General features: G+C 40.0%; 1 protein-coding gene across 2 annotated transcripts in view; it reads right to left on the bottom strand.

The window, feature by feature from the left end:
• LOC121511377 (pro-neuregulin-3, membrane-bound isoform) overlaps positions 1–22983 on the bottom strand; it is a 568578-nt gene extending 545595 nt beyond the window's left edge. For both annotated transcript variants that reach the window (XM_041790028.1, XM_041790029.1), the window contains exon 1: positions 21013–22983. In XM_041790028.1, coding sequence (XP_041645962.1) covers positions 21013–21736 — 724 coding nt within the window. In that variant the 5' untranslated portion in view covers positions 21737–22983. The remainder of the gene's footprint in view (positions 1–21012) is intronic.
• Between the last annotated feature and the right edge of the window lie 1462 nt (positions 22984–24445).

The following is a 24445-nucleotide window of genomic DNA, read 5'->3' as shown; positions in this document are numbered from 1 at the left end:
GATACTTCTCAGCAGCCAGCCCTGGGAGGTGGGGGGTCAAATGAATGCAGCAATTTGGTGGACAATTTCTTATTCAGTCTGCAAGAGAACTAAGGCTTTGGAGAAGACATATTTTCCAGCAAGAAAATGACCTGAAGCATACAGTGAAAGCTACACAAAAATGGTTTAAAGACGACAGGGTGAATGTTCTGGAGTGTCTGAGCCAAAGCCTAGACCCCAATCCAACAGAGAAGTTGTGGCTCAACTTGGAAAGGGCTGTTCACACTTGATCCCTGTACAACCAGAGAGCTTGAGCAGTTTTGCAAAGAGGAATTGAGTAAAATTTAATATCTTGATGTGCAAGCCTGATTGAGACCTATCCACACAGACTCAGTTCTCTGGTTGCACCTTTCATGGACAATGTAAGGGGAAACACATTGCTTTTGCAGCTAGCCTCAAGTGGACACTTGAGGAACTGCAGTGTATTGCACTTCTGCAATGGTTTTATTTGTCATTTTTATCAGCTGTTTGGACAAACAGACCTTTATTTATGGAAATTTAGAAGTAATTATGTGACTGCCAATGGACAATTTGACTAAATAAACTTAACAAAAAGAGCTTTGGTTATATAAAAGCTTTTCTAAATCCATTCAACTCACAACAGACATTTTTCTCAAACCTGCCACGGCCCATTGTGTTTCCTGGTACATGCTGTGGAGTCAAATTAAAAATTCATGCTAAAAAGTAACACTACCTTTTCACAATGTAGGACAATGAAGTGACACATGGGAAAACAGATGTAAGACTCCCGCCTCACCTCACTGCAGACACAGATTTGGCTCGGAAGAAGGGTGTTAAGATATGATCAAAGATTATGTAATTCAGATGATCCAAAATCTCAGAATTTGTTGTTATCTCACTGTTGGTGTTTTGTAATATCTGACAGAATGTGCAGCAGATTCTCCTTCAAGCATGGTTTCATCTTCTAGGAAAGGAAGAAGACACTCCTTACTTCCTGGCTTGACTGACTCAGAAGTGTACACCGCACCATTCCCTTCCGCCCAGTGTTTATTTTCTAAAACATATGTACAAGAAAGAGGATGTTTTCAGCTTTCATGTTCTGAGAAAAATATGCTACTGAGTAACATCAAAAACATAATACAGAGGTATACCCATAAAAAATATCAGCGATTATGTGTCTCTCCCTTTGGTTTACAAAGAAATCTACTGCTAGTGCCGCCCAGCGCTCAGAGATTTCCTAATTCAGAGAAGAGAAGGAAGTGGGCATTAACTACACTCCACAACCAGCAATCTCTGCCTCTTACTTCATTCAACATCCTCTCTTGGCCGAGCAGCAGTTCACACCCTGATTAGGATGAGTGACTTGTGCCGACATAATTATCATCTGATCTAATTGGAGCTGAGTTGACGCTTCACATGTGGTTTATTATTTGAAGTGAGAAGCTGACTCCGTGTCCCTGTGTTCCTCGCTGACAGCTCCTGCCTGTCCATCTTCTCTCAGTGTTCCTCTAAGGGCGCTGAGCCAGGAGTGTGACGCCCCAGCTGTCTGAGTGTGGGAGGGCGTGTGCACGTGTATGTGCAAGTGTTGGAGTGTGTGCATGCAAGTGCTTTGCATGTGTTGCAGTTAGTGTGCTTGTGATTTGTGAAGGCGAGAGATCAGAAGAGAAAGAGAGAGAAAGAGAGAGAGAGCGTTGGACATCAGTCACTGCTGACAAGTGGCGGATGGAGTGTTGACAGCTCATGAGCCTGACGTGTTCATCTCCTCGGGACTGAACCACATTTGAACTAGACGCTGCATTCGGATTGAAGCAGAACAGAAGATTACAGAATAAATCAAAAAACAAAACAACTACTATTTTAGAAAAGTTACACACTTTTGCAGCTAAGCATTTGAGTCTTGCATCACTTAAGGCAGTGCCACAAAGTCATTCACTAATCTAATTCCTTCCAATTCATGCATGCAGGTAAACTAAACAGACTTAGCACTTGCAAAGCAACACAAGCTGTTCATACCTCAAAGCATAGAGAACGCAAAAGGGTGTTCAAATGAGTGAGTTTAAAAGGAAGGTGGGTCTTGTCCTTCTCATATACAACGGGTCTGGCACCCATGTCTTCCCAGTAGCTTCATGCGATATATCCATAGCATTCTCAATGCATGCAAAATACAAGTAGAAAAAAGACATGTGATGCTGTAAATGCCTCATTTTCTGGACAAGTTTTATAATTCGAGAATTCAAAATCATACCACAGTGTGCTCTAAACCAGTGCTTCTCAACTGGTGGGTCGGGACCCAAAAGTGGGTCACGAAGCCCTTTTCAGTGGGTCACGGATGTGTGCCTGGGAAAAAAAAATTGCACCAAATTGTCTAGAGACTCTATAAAATCTGCATGTTTTGTCCTGTTTCATTGTTTTGTTGCACCTTTTGTACTGTCTTAGGCCCAAGCTCTGTTATTTTTTTAATAAAATACATCTGATTGACGAAAAATTCTCCAAAATTAGGGTCACAATTCTCCTTGAGGAGTTGATGGTGGATCCTGGGACCCAACCAGTTGAGGACCCCTGCTCTAGGCAGGTCCCTGTGACTTTTACACATAGACTGTAGATAACTGATCAATCAAAAATTCATTAAAAAAAACTCTAAATCACTAATTTTCAAGAACCTGTGAAAGCCAGGTATACTACATTGTTAGTCCCATCACTGCTCTGAAAACAACTATAAAACCTGGAATTGGCAACAAATGTATTCCCCTTCTTAGGCAACATTGGAGGCTGTAACAAAGCCAAACTGACGTCTGTGTGAGTGAGGGAACGAGCAGCGCAGAGCAGGGGATTGACATTTCTAGGACATGCTATGTTCGCAACCCACTGCAGTTAGCAGCCTACCCTAAACCTTCACAGCCAAAAACACTGATGAATAATTTTACAACTGGGTTTTGATACTCTTTACCCCTTCGAGCATAGATGGGATCAAACTGGAGAATACCACAAACAGTAAAGGAGCGCAACTGCTTGAGAGTGAAGCCTATCCTCCTTTCATTATCACGTTCTTGGATTCTCTCTGCAGCGACAGCATATTTTGCCGTCTTCTGTCTTCATTTGCTCGCCACATACAGAAATGCACACCTGCTTTCAAAACGTTCCATGTGTTTTCATGTGTGGAAGGTGTTGTTTTGATGCTGGAACAGACAGAATGTATGCTTCACACACACATGCTGGCAGAACTTGTGCTTGTTTTACCTGAACAGCAATATTCAACCACCTAATAAGCTGACTGCTCAATAATGGCTGAATCCTTGAGGAGAAACCAGAGAACTGTACCAGGACCACTGCATGTGTTCTTTTCCGTTGCAGATCTGTTGGAGATCAACAAAAATGGCTGTGCTGATTCTCCCAACAGGCCACTTTGGTGTTTGTACTCAGTGATGACATGTTTTGTGGTGGAGTTCAGCAGGTGACAGGAAGTTAGTGAGCTGTAGCTTGTGGTCTCAGAAAGTTACAGACCGTCTGGATGCTGTCTCCAATTATTTTAAATGTTTTCTGTGGAAGACAAGTACTGTTACAGTGACAGGACAACCTTCAGCAATGGGGTGAAGATTTCTGACCCGTACTCATGGTTGTGTCAAAGGGTCAAGGCTCCAACTTAATTGTGAAAGATAAAGTGGGTGGGCATTTTGGTTTACCTTCATGAGAAACACTGCGTTAAAGACCCTGTGGAAGGGTAGTCTTTTCTTGCAGTTTGGCTGTTGGTCCACAAGACAATAGCTTTTCAAATTTAGTTCAGTTTTGAAAAGGGGATCCAAAACGCTACTTTTTTTTTAAAATCAGCACCTCGTGTAGTGGAAGTGTAAGTGGAAATCAACTCCAGTGTCTCCTCAATATTGTTAGTGGATGTATCAAAACTAATTAGGCCTAATGTCTTTTTGTCATCTATATCAGTGGCCATTATGGGTGACACCCTTTTCAGTATTAAGTATTTTAGTAAATTGCAAATGTACATTCCTCCTTGAGCTTGTCTCCTCTTCACATGAAGGTAACTGCCACTAGCAAAGGGATAAAAGTGCTCCAAAAGTAAGCCAGATTTTGACCTGAATGCATCACTGTAATCCATCATCAGTTGTCAGCCCTGAATATGAACACTGGGGATGATAAATGCTCTTGTAGTGTTATATAATTAACAATGAGTCCAGGATGCTCAATGACCTGGATTCAACAAGATTGGCATGTCAGATTTTTCTTGTGTCTTCTTCAGTGACGGAGACTGGGGACACCCCCTGTCACTAAGGGTACTTGAGGCATACCTGAACACAGCCGTTCAAGAAATTTCATTTACATTCACACATTTCACATTCAAGAATAGTCATACGCAGACCAACATTTTAAGAATTTGTTCGCATTAAGCATTAAGATTACTTTGATTTTACAATAAGTCTTGCCAAATTTATTCTAAATTTAACTAACTGTATGCATATAGTTCATAAAGTTATTTTTTCTGCATGGTTTGAAATTAAAGCTACTGCAAAGGAGAATATAAAGTGTAATGATAATTTAGAAAAACAATGATCTTTTTTTCCTCAGATTTCCACTACAAGCACGCTTACAAGCACACAATCGATATCTATACCTGCTGTTTGGTAAATGGGAAATTCCAAATCCAAACTGAAGATGAAATACTAATAAACTGGTTTGAGTCCACTGCTCTTGTACAAAAAAAGAGCCATGCAGAACAGAGATCACAGATGTTTTTTTCCTAGCATGAATGGCCATCTGGTCTAACACAAAAGCCCTTGTCTGACGGTGTGGTTTCAGCAGGGTAGGTGAGGTCACTTTAGTGTGTCACAGATGCATCCGGTGATATTAATCCTGTCTGGATTTGCCATGTCTGATTTCAGCTCAGTGCAAATTACCGAGAATTTTTAATCAGGGCAACCCATGGTAATTTATGAAGATAATGTTTTAAATGGGATTTAATGTAATTATAAGATACTATATACCTTATTTGGTATTTATAGTATAATATAGTTTTGGTGGCGTGGATGCAAGCACTAAAACATGCAAAAGGCTGGCAGAGGTAAACAGATCCAGGTCATTCTGATATACAGTTAGCCCTACACTCGATATATTAACTCTCTAGTTATTGTGACAAGCAGCAGGTTTTTTTTTTTTTCTTTTATTGAACCCTTATTTCCCATACATAGATACTGCGTTGCAGCTAGCAATTTAGCGGCTAACGAGCCAGCCATATTGTATGCGACTGCCCTGGCCACCACGCAAACAGCTGACACTGCTAACCCCCTGAGCCCGTTTCTATAAACAGCATCAGAAGCTCACAATCCATCACCCGCCACCAAATCAACTCCAGCTGGGTGTAATGTAAATGTAAATGAACTGAGTGGGCAGAAAGGAGAAGATGGAGCGAGAATGAAAGCTGAGTTACTGTTGCTAGATGGATGACAAAGGCTGGCTGCTTTTTTTTACCTCCATCTTGCCCTATTGAGATGTTTCCCCCAGCTAATTCTACTCCTGCAGTCACAATGCTTTTCCCTCCCCTTTAATTCAGTCGTTGCTCTCCTCACTCTTACATTTTGCTCATTACTCATAATCCCACCTCACTTCCTACGGCTGCCTCTTGTCCCCCTGCACTGCTTGTAGCATGGTTGTATTTTGTTTTCCTTTTTCCTAAATCTCCCTTTGCCCCACAAATTTCTGAGTCACACAGCCTCGAGAAAGAGAGCAACTGAAGTTCACCTGTCACCGGAAGATTTGTGTGTCTTTCTGAAACAAATATGCAGACAGACAATCCACCAGTTCATGAGGGTGGTCACATGAAGTCTCTATGAGACTGCTGTCAGGAATATCCTGAGGCTGGAGAGGAAAGGGAAGAGACCAAGTGCAATTTAACAGGTAGAGACTGACAAAGAAGGTCAGGATGGAGATGAGGGTATTGGATTTAAAGGCAAATGGTTTTGAAAATTGAGCAATACAGAAGAAAATATATGTAAACTTGTTTAAATATAGTGATTATAAGAGGTATTCATTCCCTTGTATTTTTACTCCTACTGACTTTATTAAATAATAAAGGTAAATTTAATTTGGCTTTTTTTCACAAAAAAAAAAAAAAAGAAAATACAAAAACCCTTTAATGTCAAAGTGAAAATACATTACTATAAAGTAATGTCAATTGAATGAAAATAGGTAAGGTAAAAAAAGCGACTGCATAAATATTCTTACCACTTAGAAGTGACTGACCTAAGTCATCAGAGGTCCAGCCAACTGGTGCTAGTAACTTAGTAAAATGGGAATCACCTGAGTGCAGTGAATGTGTCTCAAGTGACTGTAGTATAAAGACACCTGTGTCTGGAAGGACCAGTCACTGGTTAATCAGCATAAATTGTATTTAATTGACATTACTTTTTAGAAATCTGTTTTCACTTTGACATTATGGAGGGTTTTTTTTTTTTTTTTTTTGATAATTTTTCTGTCAAAGCCAAATTATATTGGCTATGATTGATTTATAAAATCCACATGAAGATAAAACATCCAAGGATGTGAATACCTTTCATATGAAATGTATATCATATCATAACATTTCTTTCCCACAAAATCATTAAAAAAAAAAAAAAAAGACGTCCTCTTTCTTGGACCTTGTGGTAGCGTTTTCACTTACTCCTACAAGAATCAGCATGAATAGAAGAACTAAAATCATTAAGGATGACATCATTCAGAAAAGGAGGAAATAAGAGGAGAGCATGACTATAAGGCTCATATTTTTAGCTCCTTCTGAATCTATTGATACTGTCTACACACATACACACAAAAGCACATGCTGCATGCCAGGCTCCAAAACAAAATGATGTAACCATCTGCCCCAAGGGCAACACAGAGAGGACCAAAGTCTACGACACAACACTGAGCTTAGCTCCTCTCTGTGTCCATGTGGGTAAGATAGAGATGTGTTATCCATCAAGGTGAAAGTGACCTTCTGGATAGCTTCCAGTTTCCTCTGGAAACCTCCTGTGTGGTAACACAATAAGTAATGTGCGGTTTAGCAGCTCTGATATCCTGGAGAATGGCTTCCTCTTTAGGATCACATCACTGAGGCCCTCTTTTGCAGTTACTTAGCATAATAAGATACAGTTCAATGGAAGAATCCCCAAAATAAGCAAACACAAACATGAAATGATCCCTCACTGAGCTTAACAACCTAAATCCCCCCGTCGCTGTAGGGTTCCCAAAATAAAACTATCTTTCACTGACACTAAAGTCAACCATCTCCTCTGGCTCCTCTGTGCTACTTTGTTTTATTTCCTCCAGCATTGTCAGCTCAGAGGCCTCCACCAGAAAAGCCAGCTCCACGCAGCCTCCCAGAGAGAAGCTGGCAACAACTTTGAAGCTAAAAATAACTGCAGCAAAATGCAGCAAGCCTGGGATAATCAGAGCCCACGCCCATATGCAGGCCCGGCGCTCACAGGGCCGCCTGCTAAACTGCTGAGTGGCAAAAGAGTGCGATCACAATCACACCAGGATCAATATCTCTTACAGGGCAGAGGATGGCTGAGGTGGCACAAATAATGTGCATGAAAAATGTGCCACCAGACGCTGACACACCCACGTTCAAAGAATCGTTATCCATTAGTAACCAACAGGGAGGTTCTCTTGCTGTTATTGATGTCAAAATTAATGGGCAGGAAAACGGATTTATTAGATCAGCCCAAGCCTCTCTTTAGTCGGCACCTTGTTTCAAAAGATCATTTATATAAACAGTGGTGACACTGTGCCTGCCTCATTGGTGGCAGGTGAACTCCTTTATTAAATAAAGCAAATCTAAAGCTTAGTTATAAAAAAGGTTATTGATCATTATTTGGGTTAGTTATTCATACAGCAAATGTATTTGCAAAATAGTCAAGCTAATTTACATTGTTTTTGTATGTTGCACTTCACTCACTGGATTCAGTTGTATTCTTGAATAGAAGATTAACAGGAACTAAACATCTTTGTTATGTCCTGGCTATAAGAAATGCCCAAGCCCAATGTGTTGCATAGTCACTTTATATGGAGGTCTAAAAATGTCCCCCTTTTTTGCATGCTACATTTCCACAGTAAACATTCTCTCAGCCCAATCCAATTTTAAGTCTTCAACACAGCTTGATGTTTACTTTGTGCAAAAATGAACTTAAGAACAGTACTTTTGTAAATCTTGAAGACAAACTACAAACCATAATTCCAAAAAAGTTGGTACAACATGCAAAATGTGATTAAGAACAAAACACGGTGATTTGCAAATCCTTGTCAACCCATATTCAACTGAAAACAGCTCAACAACACTGAATGGATGTTCAAAAAATATTTGGAACATTTCACAGGTTAATTGGTAACAGTTGATTGTACCATAATTGGGTGCAGAAGGAGCACTCCTGAATGGCTCAGTTGATCTGAATCGTCAATTGCTCAAGGGTCTCTACTTTGTGCAAGACTATGTGGGCAAATGGTTCAACAGTTTATGAACAATATGCAACATGCAGTTAAAAGACTTTAGAGATTTCTTTATCTACAGTCCACAATGTAATCAAAAGATACAAAGAATGTTGAGTCATCTTGCATGTTTGGGGCAATGCCGAAAGCCTTGTCCAAACTTTTTTGCAATGTGTCACAAATTCAGAATGTGTGTATATTTCCAACAGATAGTATCAGTTGGAATGGTACATACAGTATATTATCTTTGTAGTGGGTTTACTTGAATACAATTGGAATGTATTTGCAAATCACTGAAGTCTTTTCAATTCAAATTTTACACATGTCCAGTGTGAGTTTGTTTTTTAACTGTGAAAACGATCACTTCAGGGTTGCTTAAAGAAACACCAGTAATGCAGGCTGTCTATTTTGGGGACTTTGTTTCAAGCCAATTTGTAAGCAACAATAGAACTCAATTAATACCCTGTAAAAATATGGATACACTTCATACCTCTGTTTTAATTTATATATATATATATATATATATATATATATATATATATATAATCTCTCTACAACCATGTTTACTCAGTATTGGTCCATTTTCCATTACCCTATTACATGTTAATTTCCTGCTGAAATCTTAGTCTTCTTCACTACTACCATTCTTGACTTTATCATTTTAGTTTATAGTTTAGTTTTTAGTGTTCATTTTTGTATCAAGACATACATATACTGTATATATTGTTTAAAAAAGCCCCTTTCTTTATATATTGTTTATATTTGCAATTATGATTTTTTTTTCCTTATTCTGACTTCTGCTCTTTGCTTTTTGTAATTCAGTTCTCTGAACTGCCTATAGGAAATTCAGAAAGTTTACTTTTCCATCATTAAAAGGATACCCCGGTCCTGATGAGGAGAGTGGAGCTTATTCCAACTATTTTCAGTTCAACTGGACTAGAAAGCATTTTTACATGTATATGCTCATTATAATTGATGTCCAATCTCAACCTCAAACCCAGCTATGTGGAAAAAAGTTCAAAAGAGAGAAGTTCTACATTCCCTTTGAAAAGTAGTGTCCTCTATAGAAATATAAAAGTACCTGAAAATTGAACTTAAGTACAGCACTTTAGTTAATGCACTAACCCAACTTTCCAGCCATGCACAAGATCCATTGTGTCCTCTCTGAGCAGATTCAAGGGAAACAACTGCAATCACAGCACAGGAGGTGATCATTTCACTTTTATTCACACTGTGAATTGATAAAAATGCAAATGATCTCTTTGTTGGAAAAGATGACTAACTTTTCAGAGCTCCCTTGTTTACAACCCCTCTTAACGGCACTCCACCTGGTCCAGGCAACATTAGCAGCAGGAGTACCGGTAATATGAATCAGACACTCTGACCTTGAGGACTGGCAGAGAGAGACACGAGGAGAGAGAGGGAGAGGACAATAAGAGGGCCGAGCAGGGTAGAGGAGGGAAAAATTCAACCATACATCTCATACAGCCATTGAATGAAATCATATCCGACTAGAACTGGTTCAGGCCTGAATTAGGGCTCCCTGCTAGTTTGGTGTACACTGAGGTTAAATAATCACTGTCTAAGCATTTTATCTTTGCTAATAGCATTGTTTACTGCCAGGTGCCAGCAGCATAATGAGCAGAAGGCAGAGACTTTTCTACAGACCAATGCATCAGTGGAGAATATTTTATGCTTGAAGCGTACAACTGGGAGAGGTCAAACTGTGTCACATAGCTTTAAGTGGATGAGTCAGTTGACAAATTTTGTATGCTACAAAACAACATTTGTCTGTCAAAGGGATTACTAGAGTGATATCAAAGAATACATAAACAGGCAACAACAACTAAGAGTATGATAAAAACTGCATTTGTAACAGATGACCAGACTCATTTGTGTTGTTGTGACACATTTTGTATGTACGAGGAATTGTTGGAGACATGCCTTTGGTTAAGCTTCTTCTTCTTTTTCCACAATATTTGTTCTCCTAGTAAACAAATTAATATCATGCCTTCTGGGTAGTTTAATGTGGAGTCAATGCCTCCAAAGTTTCATTAAATCCCTGAATGTATTAGTGTAATACGGCATGATTGGACAAGCTGGCAATCCTGGTTGATTCTACAATGGCCGACCCACCACCAGCAATGTTGGTGAAAATAATTACAAAGGGCAATCAAGGAGAAAATTACCAATGCTCAATTTGGTTCCAAGTGCTGCCCTGTAGACTCGTAAAGTGCAGTACCCCTGTGTTGTGAAGAAGTAAGCCCAAATATGGCACACTTTAACAAAATGGAAGTGTGTATTTTCAACAATGCTTCTTTTTGGGATTTGGGTTTTGTATATGTTGGAAAGGTCTCTGCACACATGAATGTTTGATGGGTATGTTGGACAAGGATAAGGCTAACAAAAGTTCAAAAAAGCTCCCGCACACCGTCTTTTTGCTGTGATTTATTAAAACACACAAGGTTTTGGGGGTTGTTCAGCAGTTCAGGGGTTAGCACTGTTTCCTCACTGCAAAAAAAAGTTCTTGTTTTGCTTCCTGGTCAGGGCCTTTCTGCGCAGAGTTTGCATGTGTTCCTCTATGTGCACTAATGGATTCACTTCCTTGTCCCACCACTACCCCAGGCATGCTTGTCAGGTTCATTGGTGACCCTAAATTGCCTGTGGGTGTGAGTGTCCCTGGTTATCTCTATATGTCAGCCTTGCGATTGATTGGCAACCAGTCCAGGGTGTATCCTGCCTCTCGCCCAATGACAGCTGGGATAGGCTCCAGACCCTGCAACCCCAAATGGGATAAGCGGTGTAGATAATGGATGGACAAAGTTGGTCTAACTGACATTCATCAGGAATGATGGCAATTCAAACAGTTCAGAATATAAACAAATAATTATCCAATCAGGGAACCATTGGGATTAGTGACAATTGGGAGCTAGTTAATTCATCATCATTCATTTTCCTGTATCATAAATTAGTAGACATATGAAGATAATCAGTTCCACTGCTGCTTTGAGTTCCCAGCACGGGATTTATCCAGTGCTTAGTGGTATTCTTGTTCATCCCAATCCTCAGATAACCTGACAACAGGAACTTAGACTTTATATCTGCTGATTTTTCACCGAAATCTTCATTAGTTTGCCACTATCTCCCCAGACTGTAGAACTGACTTCACGGCAAACCTTTGAGTTTTGGGTTGTCAGTTAAATTGTGTAACATGAGTACTCTGGTCTTGCAAATACAACTGCTGGAGGAATTTAAAGGGTGTCAAAGTCAGACACAGACAAAGATTTGTGGTGGAAAACTTTAGTCTACATCTAAATTTTCAATAAACTCCTGCATGAAATCCCTTCCAAGCACAATTGTAGTACTGAACTCAGGAGAATGCAAACACTGGTCATTCTCTAGTGCATCCAGGGGTTAGTCAGGTAGTTCCCTTTCCCATTTATCACAGCCCACGCTCCTTCTGAAGTAACTACAGAGAAACAAGCTGCAGCGCTAGCTGTTGGCAATGGTTGATCTCATAACAGTCTGATATTTATTTGCTTACTTGTGTTAAACGGTTTGCTGCTGCAGGCCAGCTGACAGATTTAATAAGAGAGAAAGCCAGAGGTGGGCTGAGGGGGGTGGGGGGTGGGGGCAGATTATTGCCTCTCTTATTTAATAAGCAGCAAAAAATCAATACATGCTTCTTATACAGTATGCTCGCTGATGCGTTTTATAAGATTTGGAAACAAATTTGAGATGGTTTTGGCTTGATTTACATCCTATTTCATAAAATCTCCCTGAGTAAATACAAGATGTTTATAGATTAGTTGATACTCACTGACGATAATTGTCCCAACTGGAAAGCCATAGAAAGCTTTTTTTATTTTTTTTCATCAAATCAATGTTTGAAACACAAATATATGGAGGAATGTCTTCATATTCCCTATTCTGATTCATCCTGATAGCTTTTTCTTGGAATTTCAGGTAGACAAGATGAGTCTTTCAGTCAGTTTTGTGGACTGTGAAAAGATAACTGTTCTTTTTAATGTACCTTGTTTCTAACAGTCTCAATATCAAGCTAAAGTTACTGGGGGCACTGGTAGCATTGTGGATATGTCCGGACACCTCATATGAAGAGGCTGTTGTCCTTGAACAACCTAGGTTCAAATCCAGCCTTTGGCTTCATTCCTGTATGCCATGCTCTTTCCAGTCTCTATGTGCTGTCATATCTGAATAAAGTCCAAAATAAGATAAAAAGAAGAGGAAGATCCTACAGTCTCATTAAGGGTCTTACACCGAATTTCCCATCAGAAGTCAGCAGTAAACTCCTCAGACATTGTAGAAACAGAGCAGTAAGCTAGCAGGTAGCCGTCTCCTCCAGAGAGATGACACAGGGCAGGTGAATCCCAGAAAGAGGGATTAAATTCTCTTACATCTCTTCAGCTGCTACCTTCGCCGCCACTGGTTCCAATAAAATTGAGCAAGTCCCATCTAATCAAGGCAGCTTAAAGCTAGATTCATTATTAAAAGCTCCTCTGAAGTTAGCAGCTGCATTTAACCACTTTGTACTTCATCATCATGTGGACTGAGCTGATAGATGAAGAGGGGGGAAGGAAGAGAAGGAAGAAAAAAAAGAGCGATTCAACCGGCAGTCATGGAGCATTTTCTGTTAAAATCTCAGCAAATAACACATTTAGGCTTCCTTTCCAGTGTCAGGGACAATTTCACCCAGCATGGGTGATGGAGACAACGCTAAGCACCTTCATTCACAGAGAAGTATACATGTAGGGGGGATAGCTCAGCGTGGGATAATTTGTCAAAGGGCCATCTTGAATTATTTACAGCTTCCTCTACATATTGAACATGTTTCTTTTTCACATCATTAATATTTCATCACTCTCCCCTCTGCAAGACATTTCATCAGAATGAATCAAAGTGACGTTAGCCTTTATTCTCACGGTATCCCCGCCAAATTAAAACCGTAATCAGGGTGGTATGACAGGCTTTTGATGCTTCAGCGGTTAGTGGTCAGGCACCAGAGCCTCAGCCTGTGCATCAAAGATAAGCTGACTAAAGTAGATAGTGAGTTGAAAAGTATCCCTGAATCTAAGTACTATACTTTGGCATTAAAACTAAGTGGAACATGAGGAACACAGAGGCATTTATCATTTAGAGACATGGGAATACAGATGCCTGGTTCATAAACATTTTGATTATAAGGCCCTTGAGATAGGTATGCATTACAGGCCAAGTTATTTTTGGAATGCATTCAAGAAGCCTTTAACATGATACTAGAACTGGTTAGAAGCTGAAAAACATGAATACACTGTAGAAAAAATGCAAATGCACTGACAAAATGGGGACAAATAACATTAAGATTATCAAACACTAAAATGTACGACTAATGAGCATGTTGGGAGGACAGATCATATGAGAAAACAACTCAATATAGGACTTTACTGTTGATATATACCAATATATGTGGAGTTAATTCTAGAAAAATAATCCCATGTTAAGCTAGTAAAGACATATGTCTTGATTTTAGATACATGTATGTGTACAACACATATAGAGAGGAAGGACTCAACTCCTGCACATATATTATAAAAATATATAAAAAAGAAAAAAGAAAATCTTAGACTGCAAAAACACTAATCTAAAAAAAAAATGTCTAATTTGTTGTCATAAATATTGAATTCTACTTATTATGCCATATTCACCAGACATGCTTTGATGAAAATAATACTAAAATATTAAAACAATAAATTAAGGCCTGCATTGCTAATAATATTTAAAATTGTCTGCCAATGGGGCATAACCTGACAGAAGCCAGACAGACTGTTTCATCAATTGCATGGACATATTTCACATTCACCTGGTGAACCTCCCATAAAAAGTGTTTGGGTAGGGCAGAACTTTTTAAAATAATTTTCAGAAAGGGACTGGACGAACGTGCTATCTGTCACATTCATGACGGGCCAACCAGAGCAACATGACAAAATGAGGAAGAAGACATGCGTAGTTCCAATGCTAACCTCTATGATATAGCATATTTGAACAGCAAAACATGTCAGTAGCTAAAATTCATGTCAAAACCTACAGGGAGAAACTAGCTTTTGTTTGAATCTAGACAATAACTGAAAAACAGGTTGGTTTGCAATGTTTATACGTAGTTAAACCGTTAACAAAGACAAACCTCTGCTCTTGGGGGCCTTAAGAGAGTTTCTTGATCCTTGAATATTTAATATTTTCTAGTCATTCAGACATCATTTCTTCCTCACATCACTTGCTCAGAAAGCCTCGATTTAGTCGTCTAAACCTCTTTGAGCTGCAGGGAAGCAAGGGTGGTGCTGAGTTCACGTCTCATTCAAACCAAAGGTCACAGCTTGGCCACAATCACTGCACAGGGATAGACACATATGGACATATGCTGCCGTAGTGTGCACAGCATTCACACAAACCCAACCAAATGCATACATAGAAAAACTCCATAGGGACAAATTACTAAGAAGCTCACAGAGAACTAATCCAAGTGTAAAGATTGTGAGCTGCACAATCTTGTTTAAAACCGAAAATCTGGTTTTAAAGCTAAAATCTCTCCCTGTGAGATTATTAGTTCAACACCAACATGAACTCTGATGCTCTATGTGCTGGCCAGCTGTGAATGGAGTTAATTTTGGTTACTTTTTTTTTTTTTTTTTTTTCAACTCCTCTGCCTTGGTAATACAGTAGACAGGATTATAAAAACATGACACAAGATCATTCCATATATTATATTTTAACACATCTTAGTTTTATGCAGATTTTCAGCAAAACACTCTTTGAATTTAGGATTTAAACTTAAATTAATCATTAGTTGTTTCTTTGATTTACATTTTTAATCACCTAAATGGTACAATAGTTGGCTTTGTAGCCCTGTGGATTTATTTCTCCTCTGTTTTTCTTAAAGCATTTGGACTTTGTTCCAAGTAACTCCTACTGAAGTTTAGTGAAGGTGCATGACTCAGCATGACACGCCATAAATGTTTAGAAAAGATACAACTACCCTGCAGTATAGTAATGTGATAAAAAAGCAGCAATAAGCGTCACTATTTGTGTGCAGTTGTCACATTGGTGTTGCTAATATATTCTTAAACTATTTCCTCAGGCCTTTTAAAAATATCCCTGAGGGATTCCTAAACTCAGCTAGGAGAAAAACTTCCTTAAAATATGTCATTTAATAAATAAACATCCCCCCACAGAGCATCTATCCCAACAATCCCTCAGCACTGAGGCTGCCTGTAAGCACACGGAGAGTATGTGTGACTGATAGGTGGGCTAATGTAATTCTTCTGCTCCACAGTCATGGGGACGGGCTGTTAATCTGGATTTAGGTTTCAAGGCCATGATCTGACTGAAACCTAGTCCCGCTGAGTGGCTCAGCATGGAGACAAAGACCTCAGCTTTGCACAGGAACATATTCAGAAGCTTTGACCTAACAATCTTGATCTTATCTATAATCACAAACCAGGAGCATTCAGCAAACGCAGCCCTAGTGTCTCATTATCCAACAAATCTTTCTAAAAATGTATTCTCATCCCTACATTCTTTCATTGTGCCTTATTTTCTAAGACTAAAAAATCCCCTTTTTTATGATTCAACTGCATGCTTATGCCCTATTTTAATAACTTTAATTTTTAATTCCCTGCTTATGCTTGCAACAAAATAAAAATGATGCGTCATCCATCTTATCCTCTGTGGTGCGTAATATATCCTTTGCTGCATTTTAATAAAAAGTTATCCAAGTTATAAATTATTACACTTATGAGCCGTGAGACTGAAACACTTCCATTCTTGTCCTAAATTCCCTGTTTTAGTTCAAATAAACTGAATTGTGCCTTAAAACATGTATTCATGAGCAAGGCGATGAACAAAGGGACACGTCCCATTTCTAGTCAACTGGATCCAAATGGCATTATCGCTGAGGCATCGGCTGACATTTGGCCCCGTAGTGCATAGGTCACTTCCCTCTCTGTATCGCTATCAGCTCTCTCAGGTCTTCTATCTGCAGCTTAAAGCCTAGGGATAGCTGAAGATTTAGTAAGGTCCAGGAGATTTAGATACGTCAATCATGCTTTCAATGTCACATTTGCCAAGAGTGAGATATCTTGGGGTTTCTATAGTAGAGTTTTTGGATCTTGACTTTTTGACAGCTGGACAATCTGGAATGTCACCAAAATACTGCTGAAGTTACGCTAAATGAGGGCTCCTCCAGGAGAAGAGCCATTCATGTTCTTTATGGAGAATCAGATCGACTAGTAGCTCTTCTAAGGCTACAGAAGGAAGGTGGAATCGTTACAAAGCATCTTCGAACAACTTAGTTAATTTTATCTTTAAAGCACATTTAAAAACAACAAAAATGACAAAATAAGCATACAACTGAATACAGAAAAATCATACAAACAACACAAAACCCAGTAGCATTTCATTTAAGTGGGGTCCTAATCACCCAGTAATTTTATTTTATATATTAATAAGTGGTATTATCTGTTAATATCCTCAAGAGGTGGTAATTACCTTGAAATAAGATGGCATTTTGCCATATAATAACTTGAAAATATTAAGGAAGTATTTGCCTAGTGACAATGTGTTAATTTTCAAGTAATTTCCTTTTAATATTGTGACAATTCTCTGATAATTAGGTGCTATTTTACCCCAACCCTAACCCTAACCCTCCCACCCTTACCCTCTAACCATAATCCTAACCCTAATCCTTGTAATACTGTGGGAATTCTTCTGTAATGAGGGGGCACTTTACCAAGTAATCTTTAAAAAAATAAGTAATAATTTCATACATAAGTTGCTTGATAAGTCCCAGGTAATTCCTTTATTCTGGTGAGGAATGTTGTTGTCAGAGTTGTTGTCTCATAGTTCTGTCTCACAGCAACAATTTCACGACTCTTCTTTCTCTTTGCCATTTGGTTTGTTTACATTTGTTACAGCAACACATGCAGAGTGCTCTCTGCTCTCATTGGTGTCACAGAACAAAATCATATAAAGTAGTGCAAAAATCAAACATGCTAGACTTTCTGTCAGGAGTTAGTGAGGTGTTGCAGACAGTTTCTTGGTTGTCATTCACTATGACACACTACACAAGATGAAATGACAGATTTTTGTGGCTGACAGGAAATCATGTGGTCTGACCTTGGCTTAAACCAATATGAAATCAACAGGACAACAAACAAGTAAAGAATCAAACCATAGGGAAAAAAAAAAGATAAAAGCCATCTCTCATGCAGAGCCATCAAATAGTTTGGAGGACAGCCTAGCTTGCTTTATAACGAAAATAACAGTTCAAGATACAGGAAGGTGAACTTCAGTGAGGGATCAACAGAACTTACAAAATATTTTTATTTACAAGCCTCCAAGTAAACAAATCAATCTATAAGTTTTATGGGCTGATAGCATGCTAATGCTGAAGATCATGCTCTGTAGAGAACCAGCAGAGCACGCAGCCTCTGTTAGTATGGATTCCCTTTGGGACTCTGAATGTTGGTTGACATCTGCTACTCTTGCATGTTGTTGCACTCCCTGCTGGGAGCTGCACCTATTACTGGCTTCTTCTCCATGGCAACAGAGGGTTTAGAGTCATGTGTGTAATTTTGCTACCCATTTCTATAGTGAATGTGGTTTCCCAGGAACAACACTGCAGTAATGGAAACTAGTGAGCATTCAGAACAACTGAATATATATATTGTTTTCTATAAATGAACAGTATATATATAGAAAAGTGATTTACTTGGCATGAAATGATGAAATTGAATTAAAATAATAAATAAATACAATATTCAGACCTCCACACAACTCATGGAGAAGACCAGAATCCATCCTGTGAAAAAGATTCAAATAAAAATGTAGATCCATCTCTATTATATGACCCACAGTGTCAGAAATAGCATAGATAAGAGTACACAGATGTTCCACTGCTCTTAAATTAATAGATTTTTTTTAACTTTCTGACCACAAGCCAATCCAGTCAGACCATATAGCAGATTCACACATAATGGATAGTTAATGTGAAAATGATGGCCTTTAGAAATCAAAGCAGCATGTGGGTGGTAGAATGGAAGAGGTGGGAGGGTGAAGGGTGTTTAGGATTATCGAACCACTCCTCTATTCTGTAGAGGCAGAACTTTCTCAGGCGAGCTGGGGAAGGAGTGACATTTTCCCCTGGATATCTATCACTGAGGCTTAATGGCTTTCACAAGCACTTGCTGGAGAAATGACGTTCTTTTTTAAATGGTTAATTAATAAATGAAAGGATAATGATGAATGGCCCTCGTTTTTCCTCCTGGTAACAAAGTGATACACAATTTTCCTCCAACACGTTTCTAATTATCAGCGGGAACATTCCCTGGCTCGGCTGTAATCTCTGGATATTTTCATTATCATGAGCACAAAAGGAGCTGCTGCACCTTTGCATGCAAGGAGAATGATGCTGAAGCAGGTGGAATGGGAGGATTTAGTTAATCAATTATTTACTTTATTGCTACCATCATGTTATTATCAATAATTTAATAAATGGCTGCCATCGTTTGAATCATGCCTTACAGCATGCTATGTAGCGGGAATACCACCATACTCGAGCTTAAACTTCATTAAATGGCAATTTAGGTCAGTGCAGCATTGTTCATAACATACAACAAAAGCATATATTCCACCTAACTGGAACAGACATTTATCATAAAATCATGGTGATGCGTATGTTAATGTAATGTTACATTAAAGTGCAAGAAGAAACAGCATTTGAAATAGCATGTAAGGATTGCGTGAGGTCACAGTGTTAAGTATGGAGTCAACTGTTGTTAATTTTTAACTGAGGCCAAAGCCAGAATCAAAGACCCCGACATCATAAGCAAAGAGTGGTCCAGTACATAATGGGACAACATTTTTGAGAGAATGGAGATTTATCATGGGGGAAGGTGTGAGTGATGTGTGTGTCACTGATCACTGCAAGGAAATCCCTGCAGCACTAATCAATAGCATGTGTGCAGAGCATGACTGGAGTCAAGGACAGAGAAAACAAAAGCAGAAGAATCAGCATCCTTTCAAAGATGGATTAGGGCACACTTATTTACAAATCCTCATAATCTAACAACTATTGACTGATCAATCAGAGTGACAAAATTCACACACAAGGTATTTTGAGTTTAAAGAGAACGTTTTCAGAGACATGAAGCTAGCTTGGCTGCATCCTATGCTGACCTACAAATCTGCTCCAGAGGGTCAGAGTCTCACACTTGCAAAGTACATTCTTTCCAACTAGAGTATTTACAGTTAAGAAGTTATGAATTTAAGTGATCCTTTTCTTGCAGAATCCCTCTCTCTGCTGTAGAGATGTTGTTTTGTTACCACAAAAACTATGCTTTATTGGCATTCATTTGACTGTAGTAAGGTAACTGCTATTGCCATTGTAAGCTTGGATACCTGAAACTTGTTTCATGGTACACTTCTAAGGGCTTTCATTAAGGTGTAAGTCCCATAATGTAGATTATTCACTTAAGGGTCTTGTACACCTTCTTAGTAAAGTTGATTTCTTTTTTTTTTTTTTTTTTGATTAAGGGATAGCATGTAATGACACTGGTCATTCATAAAGTAAATGAAAACATGGTTGCATCAGCTTTAGTAAGTCGCTAATTTCCATCTGTTGTCTCACATAAAACTGACAAAAAATGAATAAAAATTCTATGTTGCAAGGACTAACACCTGACGAGACCACAGTTGACAAGAAGAGCACATAAAATACATTGTCGATCATCATAGAGAACAACAAACAAGTCTTACTGAAAAAAAAGTTTAAAAAGTTAAAACTTTTTACAGATGGATTTTAAATAGAAAGATTGGCTCCAGATACAGAGTTGTTGCACACTAGATAAAAACCCAATTCTATGAGAGAAATAGTAACCAGCTCCTAAACTTCCTCTCGTTACTAAAGACACACCATTCACAACCAAAAGTCAATCATATCTGCAGAAAATGCATCAGTGACACTCTGTGCCAATCCTTGTCTATTCCACTGTATGCAATGTTAATGCCACCCTATGTAAGAAATCAATAAACACCATACAAGCAATCTGTTCATAAGTTTTTAACGTCATTGGAACAATATAACTGCTGAGTGTTTCTTCAACATCTGATGGAGCAATGTTTGTTAACCATTCGGCCATCCATCTAAAATATTGATCACTGAATCTTGTAGTAGTTTAGATTACCTTGCAGTACCAATCAATGACATTGATCACTCTTTCACAAGTACTAAACCAACAGATTGTCAAACATGCAATATCCAAAAAGTCCCGAACAAACTGGGAGGCTTATAAATGTAAGAATTACATAGATGTTCAAATATCAGCCTTGATGGATAAAGAAATAACCAGTAGACAAAGTTTTGGCAAACTTTAGTCTGTAGAAAGATAAATGGCAACCACCAACTCAAATGTCTGCTAAGACCAACACAGGGAGATTTCAAATTCTGCAAATCTACAAACAAGAGTGACCCTTTGCCACAGCTCAGTGACTTACGTGTTTTGCGGTGGGTGTGAGAACGAGTGGACAGTGTGGTGGAGACTGTCTCAGTAGTAGTATGCTCCGGGGTCCACATCTGTGTTGAGTCATGGAGTACAGTAGGATTCGATGGTGATGGACTAGATGTTGCCACTCCGATTATGAAGGTTGTCCGTGGTGCTGCCGTGGTCGTAGTAAAACTTGAAGGTCCACGTCCGTTACGATTTCCAGGATTCCGAGGGGTTACTTGACTACCAGAGGCCCCACCTCCTCTGGGGTTTGTAGTAGTAGTGGTAGTGGTTGAGCGAGTTCTACCTTTTGAAGCAGTGACAGTTCTAGGTGTAGGATTCCCGCCATCCACCGTGGGAGTAGTAGTAGTGGTGGTAGTATCCGGACTTTTGGGAACCCCACTTGGCTTGGACAGGAAGATAGGATCCTGGCCTATTCTGTTAGCATCCACTAGGTCAGTTGGCACATAATCCCGGACCGTCCCAACAACAATCCATTTCAGCAACATTAGGCTCAATCCAAGACCAATAAAACCAATAAGTAAGGGGACCACACACAGCCATGTCTGCTGGCGAGGCCAGACTGCACAGCGAACAGGGCCTTGACCCTGGGCTTGGCCTTCTCCACGGGCCCCAGAAGCCCCTGAACCCTCGGGTTCCTCCAGGATCACAGCCCCTGAAACAGCTGCCCCAGAACACTCGCTCATTCTTCCCTGCCGTCCTTTATGGCTCATTGAGGGTTAACCCTGTGATAGGCATTGATAGCAAATGGCGGAAAGGTTCCCAACAATGCCAGACATTGAGAAGAGACAAGGTGAAGAAATGGATACAAAAAGGACCCCACGGTAATCGGACGCTCAATAGCACATACACAAATATGTAATCCAAGAATAGAGAGTAGGGGAGGGGTGCGGGAGATACATGCAGACACACAGTCACAAACACACAAGCACGCACTCTCACACTCAGAGACACCCAGTGAGAAATGGAAGAGCTGGCATAGGCGGATAATCGCCCGATTAGTCCGTGTTTAATCTTGCCCAACTCCTGATGTCCTACTGAAGCAACAGTAAACTTCAAGAACGTTCACAGCAGGGTTAGCCAGAGGAGAAGAAGTTATGCTTCCAACAGGGAGAAAAAGGGACAAAGAGAGAGATAGGAGGAAGAGGGGTGGGATGGAACAGCTTTACATCTGTGCATGTGATAAATCCGTGGCATCAGTGTTCGGATGCCACTGCAGCAAAAATCCACTGCTATTTCTACTTGACATGCATGTGTGTTCCCTCCACGGTGGGACGGTATTGTCTAATCAGAGGAGTGAAACTTGAAGGGTGGGTCTTGTCACTACCCCACCCTGAACCAAGCCAAAAAAATGAAAGATGCTCCGCCAAGCAGCCTGTTCCAATAGCTTTAGCCGAGTCAGCGTCCCTCAGCTCCCAAAATCTGTCCCTCTCATAAGTGAAAGAGAGCGAGATCTCCCGTTTATGCGTCTGTCGGACACTCTCCTTGGATTATCTGGTATCTTTGTCGCCCATTGCTTTCCAGTCACATTCCTTTTTTGGGTTGTTTTTCCATTTATTAGAATCCAGCCCACTCTTGCTTTATTTATGCGTGCTCTAAATTCCAGCCAAGCTAAAAATAAAGCCGTAGAATCCAATTAATTTTCCAAATCCATTCAGAAAGCTGCACTTCGGATGAGGAGTGAGGGAGAGGAAGAGGGGGAGAAAAGAATGAGGGGTGTTGTCGCGCAGTGGTATCACAGGGCGGATAAATCTGCAACTGCGACGCGTGATCCCGCTCCTTCTCCAGCCGGCTGTGGATCAGATTTCCCCAAGCTGTCCGCTCAGCGCCCTGCTGTCTCAGTGTACTGTCCGTAAATACTGCAGCAAGCACTCAAAGAGCCTCTTCTCATCTGTTTGCAGGGAACATTCCGCCACAGAGGAATCAAATGAGGCAGGAAGGGAGTGGATGAAAATGATGAAATAGAAAGAAGAACAAGCAAAAGATAAGAGGAAAATCACAACCAGGAGGCACCAATGTTTAAAAATATCCCATTGATTCTGTCTTTCTGAGTGGTGGTTTTTCCTCAGTCCCTGAAAGCCTGTGCTCTTTCCAGTCAGCCTGTGATTTGTTGGTTGGGTTGCTGGGATCCTTTGCTCATCTTTTCCTCCAGGATGCTTTCTTGGAGATGATTAGAAATGTGCACCCGCGCTGGGATGAGGAACTTGCAACCGCAGCAGCAAAAAGCTCCCTAAACCCCTGTAGGGGTGCCACATCCGACGACACAGCTGTCTTTACCTGTGGCAATTGTGATGCAGACGCACATACAGCTGCCTCCCTGAGCTGCTGCCGCTGAGAGACAGAGAACGAATGAGAAGGGGGAGAGAAAAAAAACGCAGGCACAGACAGAGCGGAGTGTGCACACTGAAAGAGCAAGAGAACAGAGAGAGAGAGAAGCAGAGAGGGAGGGAGGGGAGAAGGGAGGAGAGAGAGAGGCTGCACCTGCTAGATGCACCAGCGCTGGGAAGCTTGCCCACCTCCGTTAGCAGGGAGGAGAGTGAGTAAAGATGCAGAATGCATACAGAGAGATGGAAAAAAAAGGAAAAAGGGGGAGTGGAGGTGTGTGTACAGATAAAGATAATGAGAGGAGGAGGGAGGAAAGGGAGGAGAGACAGAGAAAGAGAGTGAGTGCTGCAGCGGGAGACAAGGCAGTTACCAGCGAGAGTCCCAGACAGATCAGAGCAGAGGCACAATGCACAAGCCATCACTCACTACCTTGGCCACACCCACTGCCCGACATCAGAGAGATTAGGAAAAAGGGAGGGAAGGGGAGATGGATTTACCAAAATCCAAACCCACTGTAAGTGTATTAAATGCCATATTTGGTATTGATGTGGACACTCAGTCAGAAACAGCATAAACATGCATGAATGTGGCTGTCACTGAAGTGCAACCCTGATGTCTATCCAAAGCTGTTTCTTAAATCAGGATAAATTTATTTTAAAGTTAGTACATTATCACATTTTATTGTGTTTGGTGTCCTTTAACACAGAGATTCCCTACCTTTTTTCCTTAAAGCCCCCCTTATTTGTTTCATAGCAGAGATGAGGCCCCCCAGGATCCACACAAACAAAAGGTCATACATAAATTTCAGAAACCATCATCAAATTTAAAATCAAATCTAAAAAAACAGCCCCCCATGAAAGTTTTTTTTAACCTAGAGACCTTGCATAAGTGTTTTTTCATGCTAATATTTGGTATAAGTTAATCCAATTTTGACAACCTCAATGCAGACCAAGCCTTGCACCCCCCCAAGTTCTCTGGTGTCCCCTCAAGGGAGTTCCAGACCCCAGGTTGGAAACCAATGCTTTAATGCATGATTATTATCTCTAATACCTGTTCCAATTTGTTACTGACTTTATAAAAATAATGTTTAATATTTT

This window comes from Cheilinus undulatus, linkage group 6 (genome assembly GCF_018320785.1).
Source record: "Cheilinus undulatus linkage group 6, ASM1832078v1, whole genome shotgun sequence".
NCBI lineage: Eukaryota > Metazoa > Chordata > Actinopteri > Labriformes > Labridae > Cheilinus > Cheilinus undulatus.
This window is presented reverse-complemented; position numbering and strand designations above follow the sequence as displayed.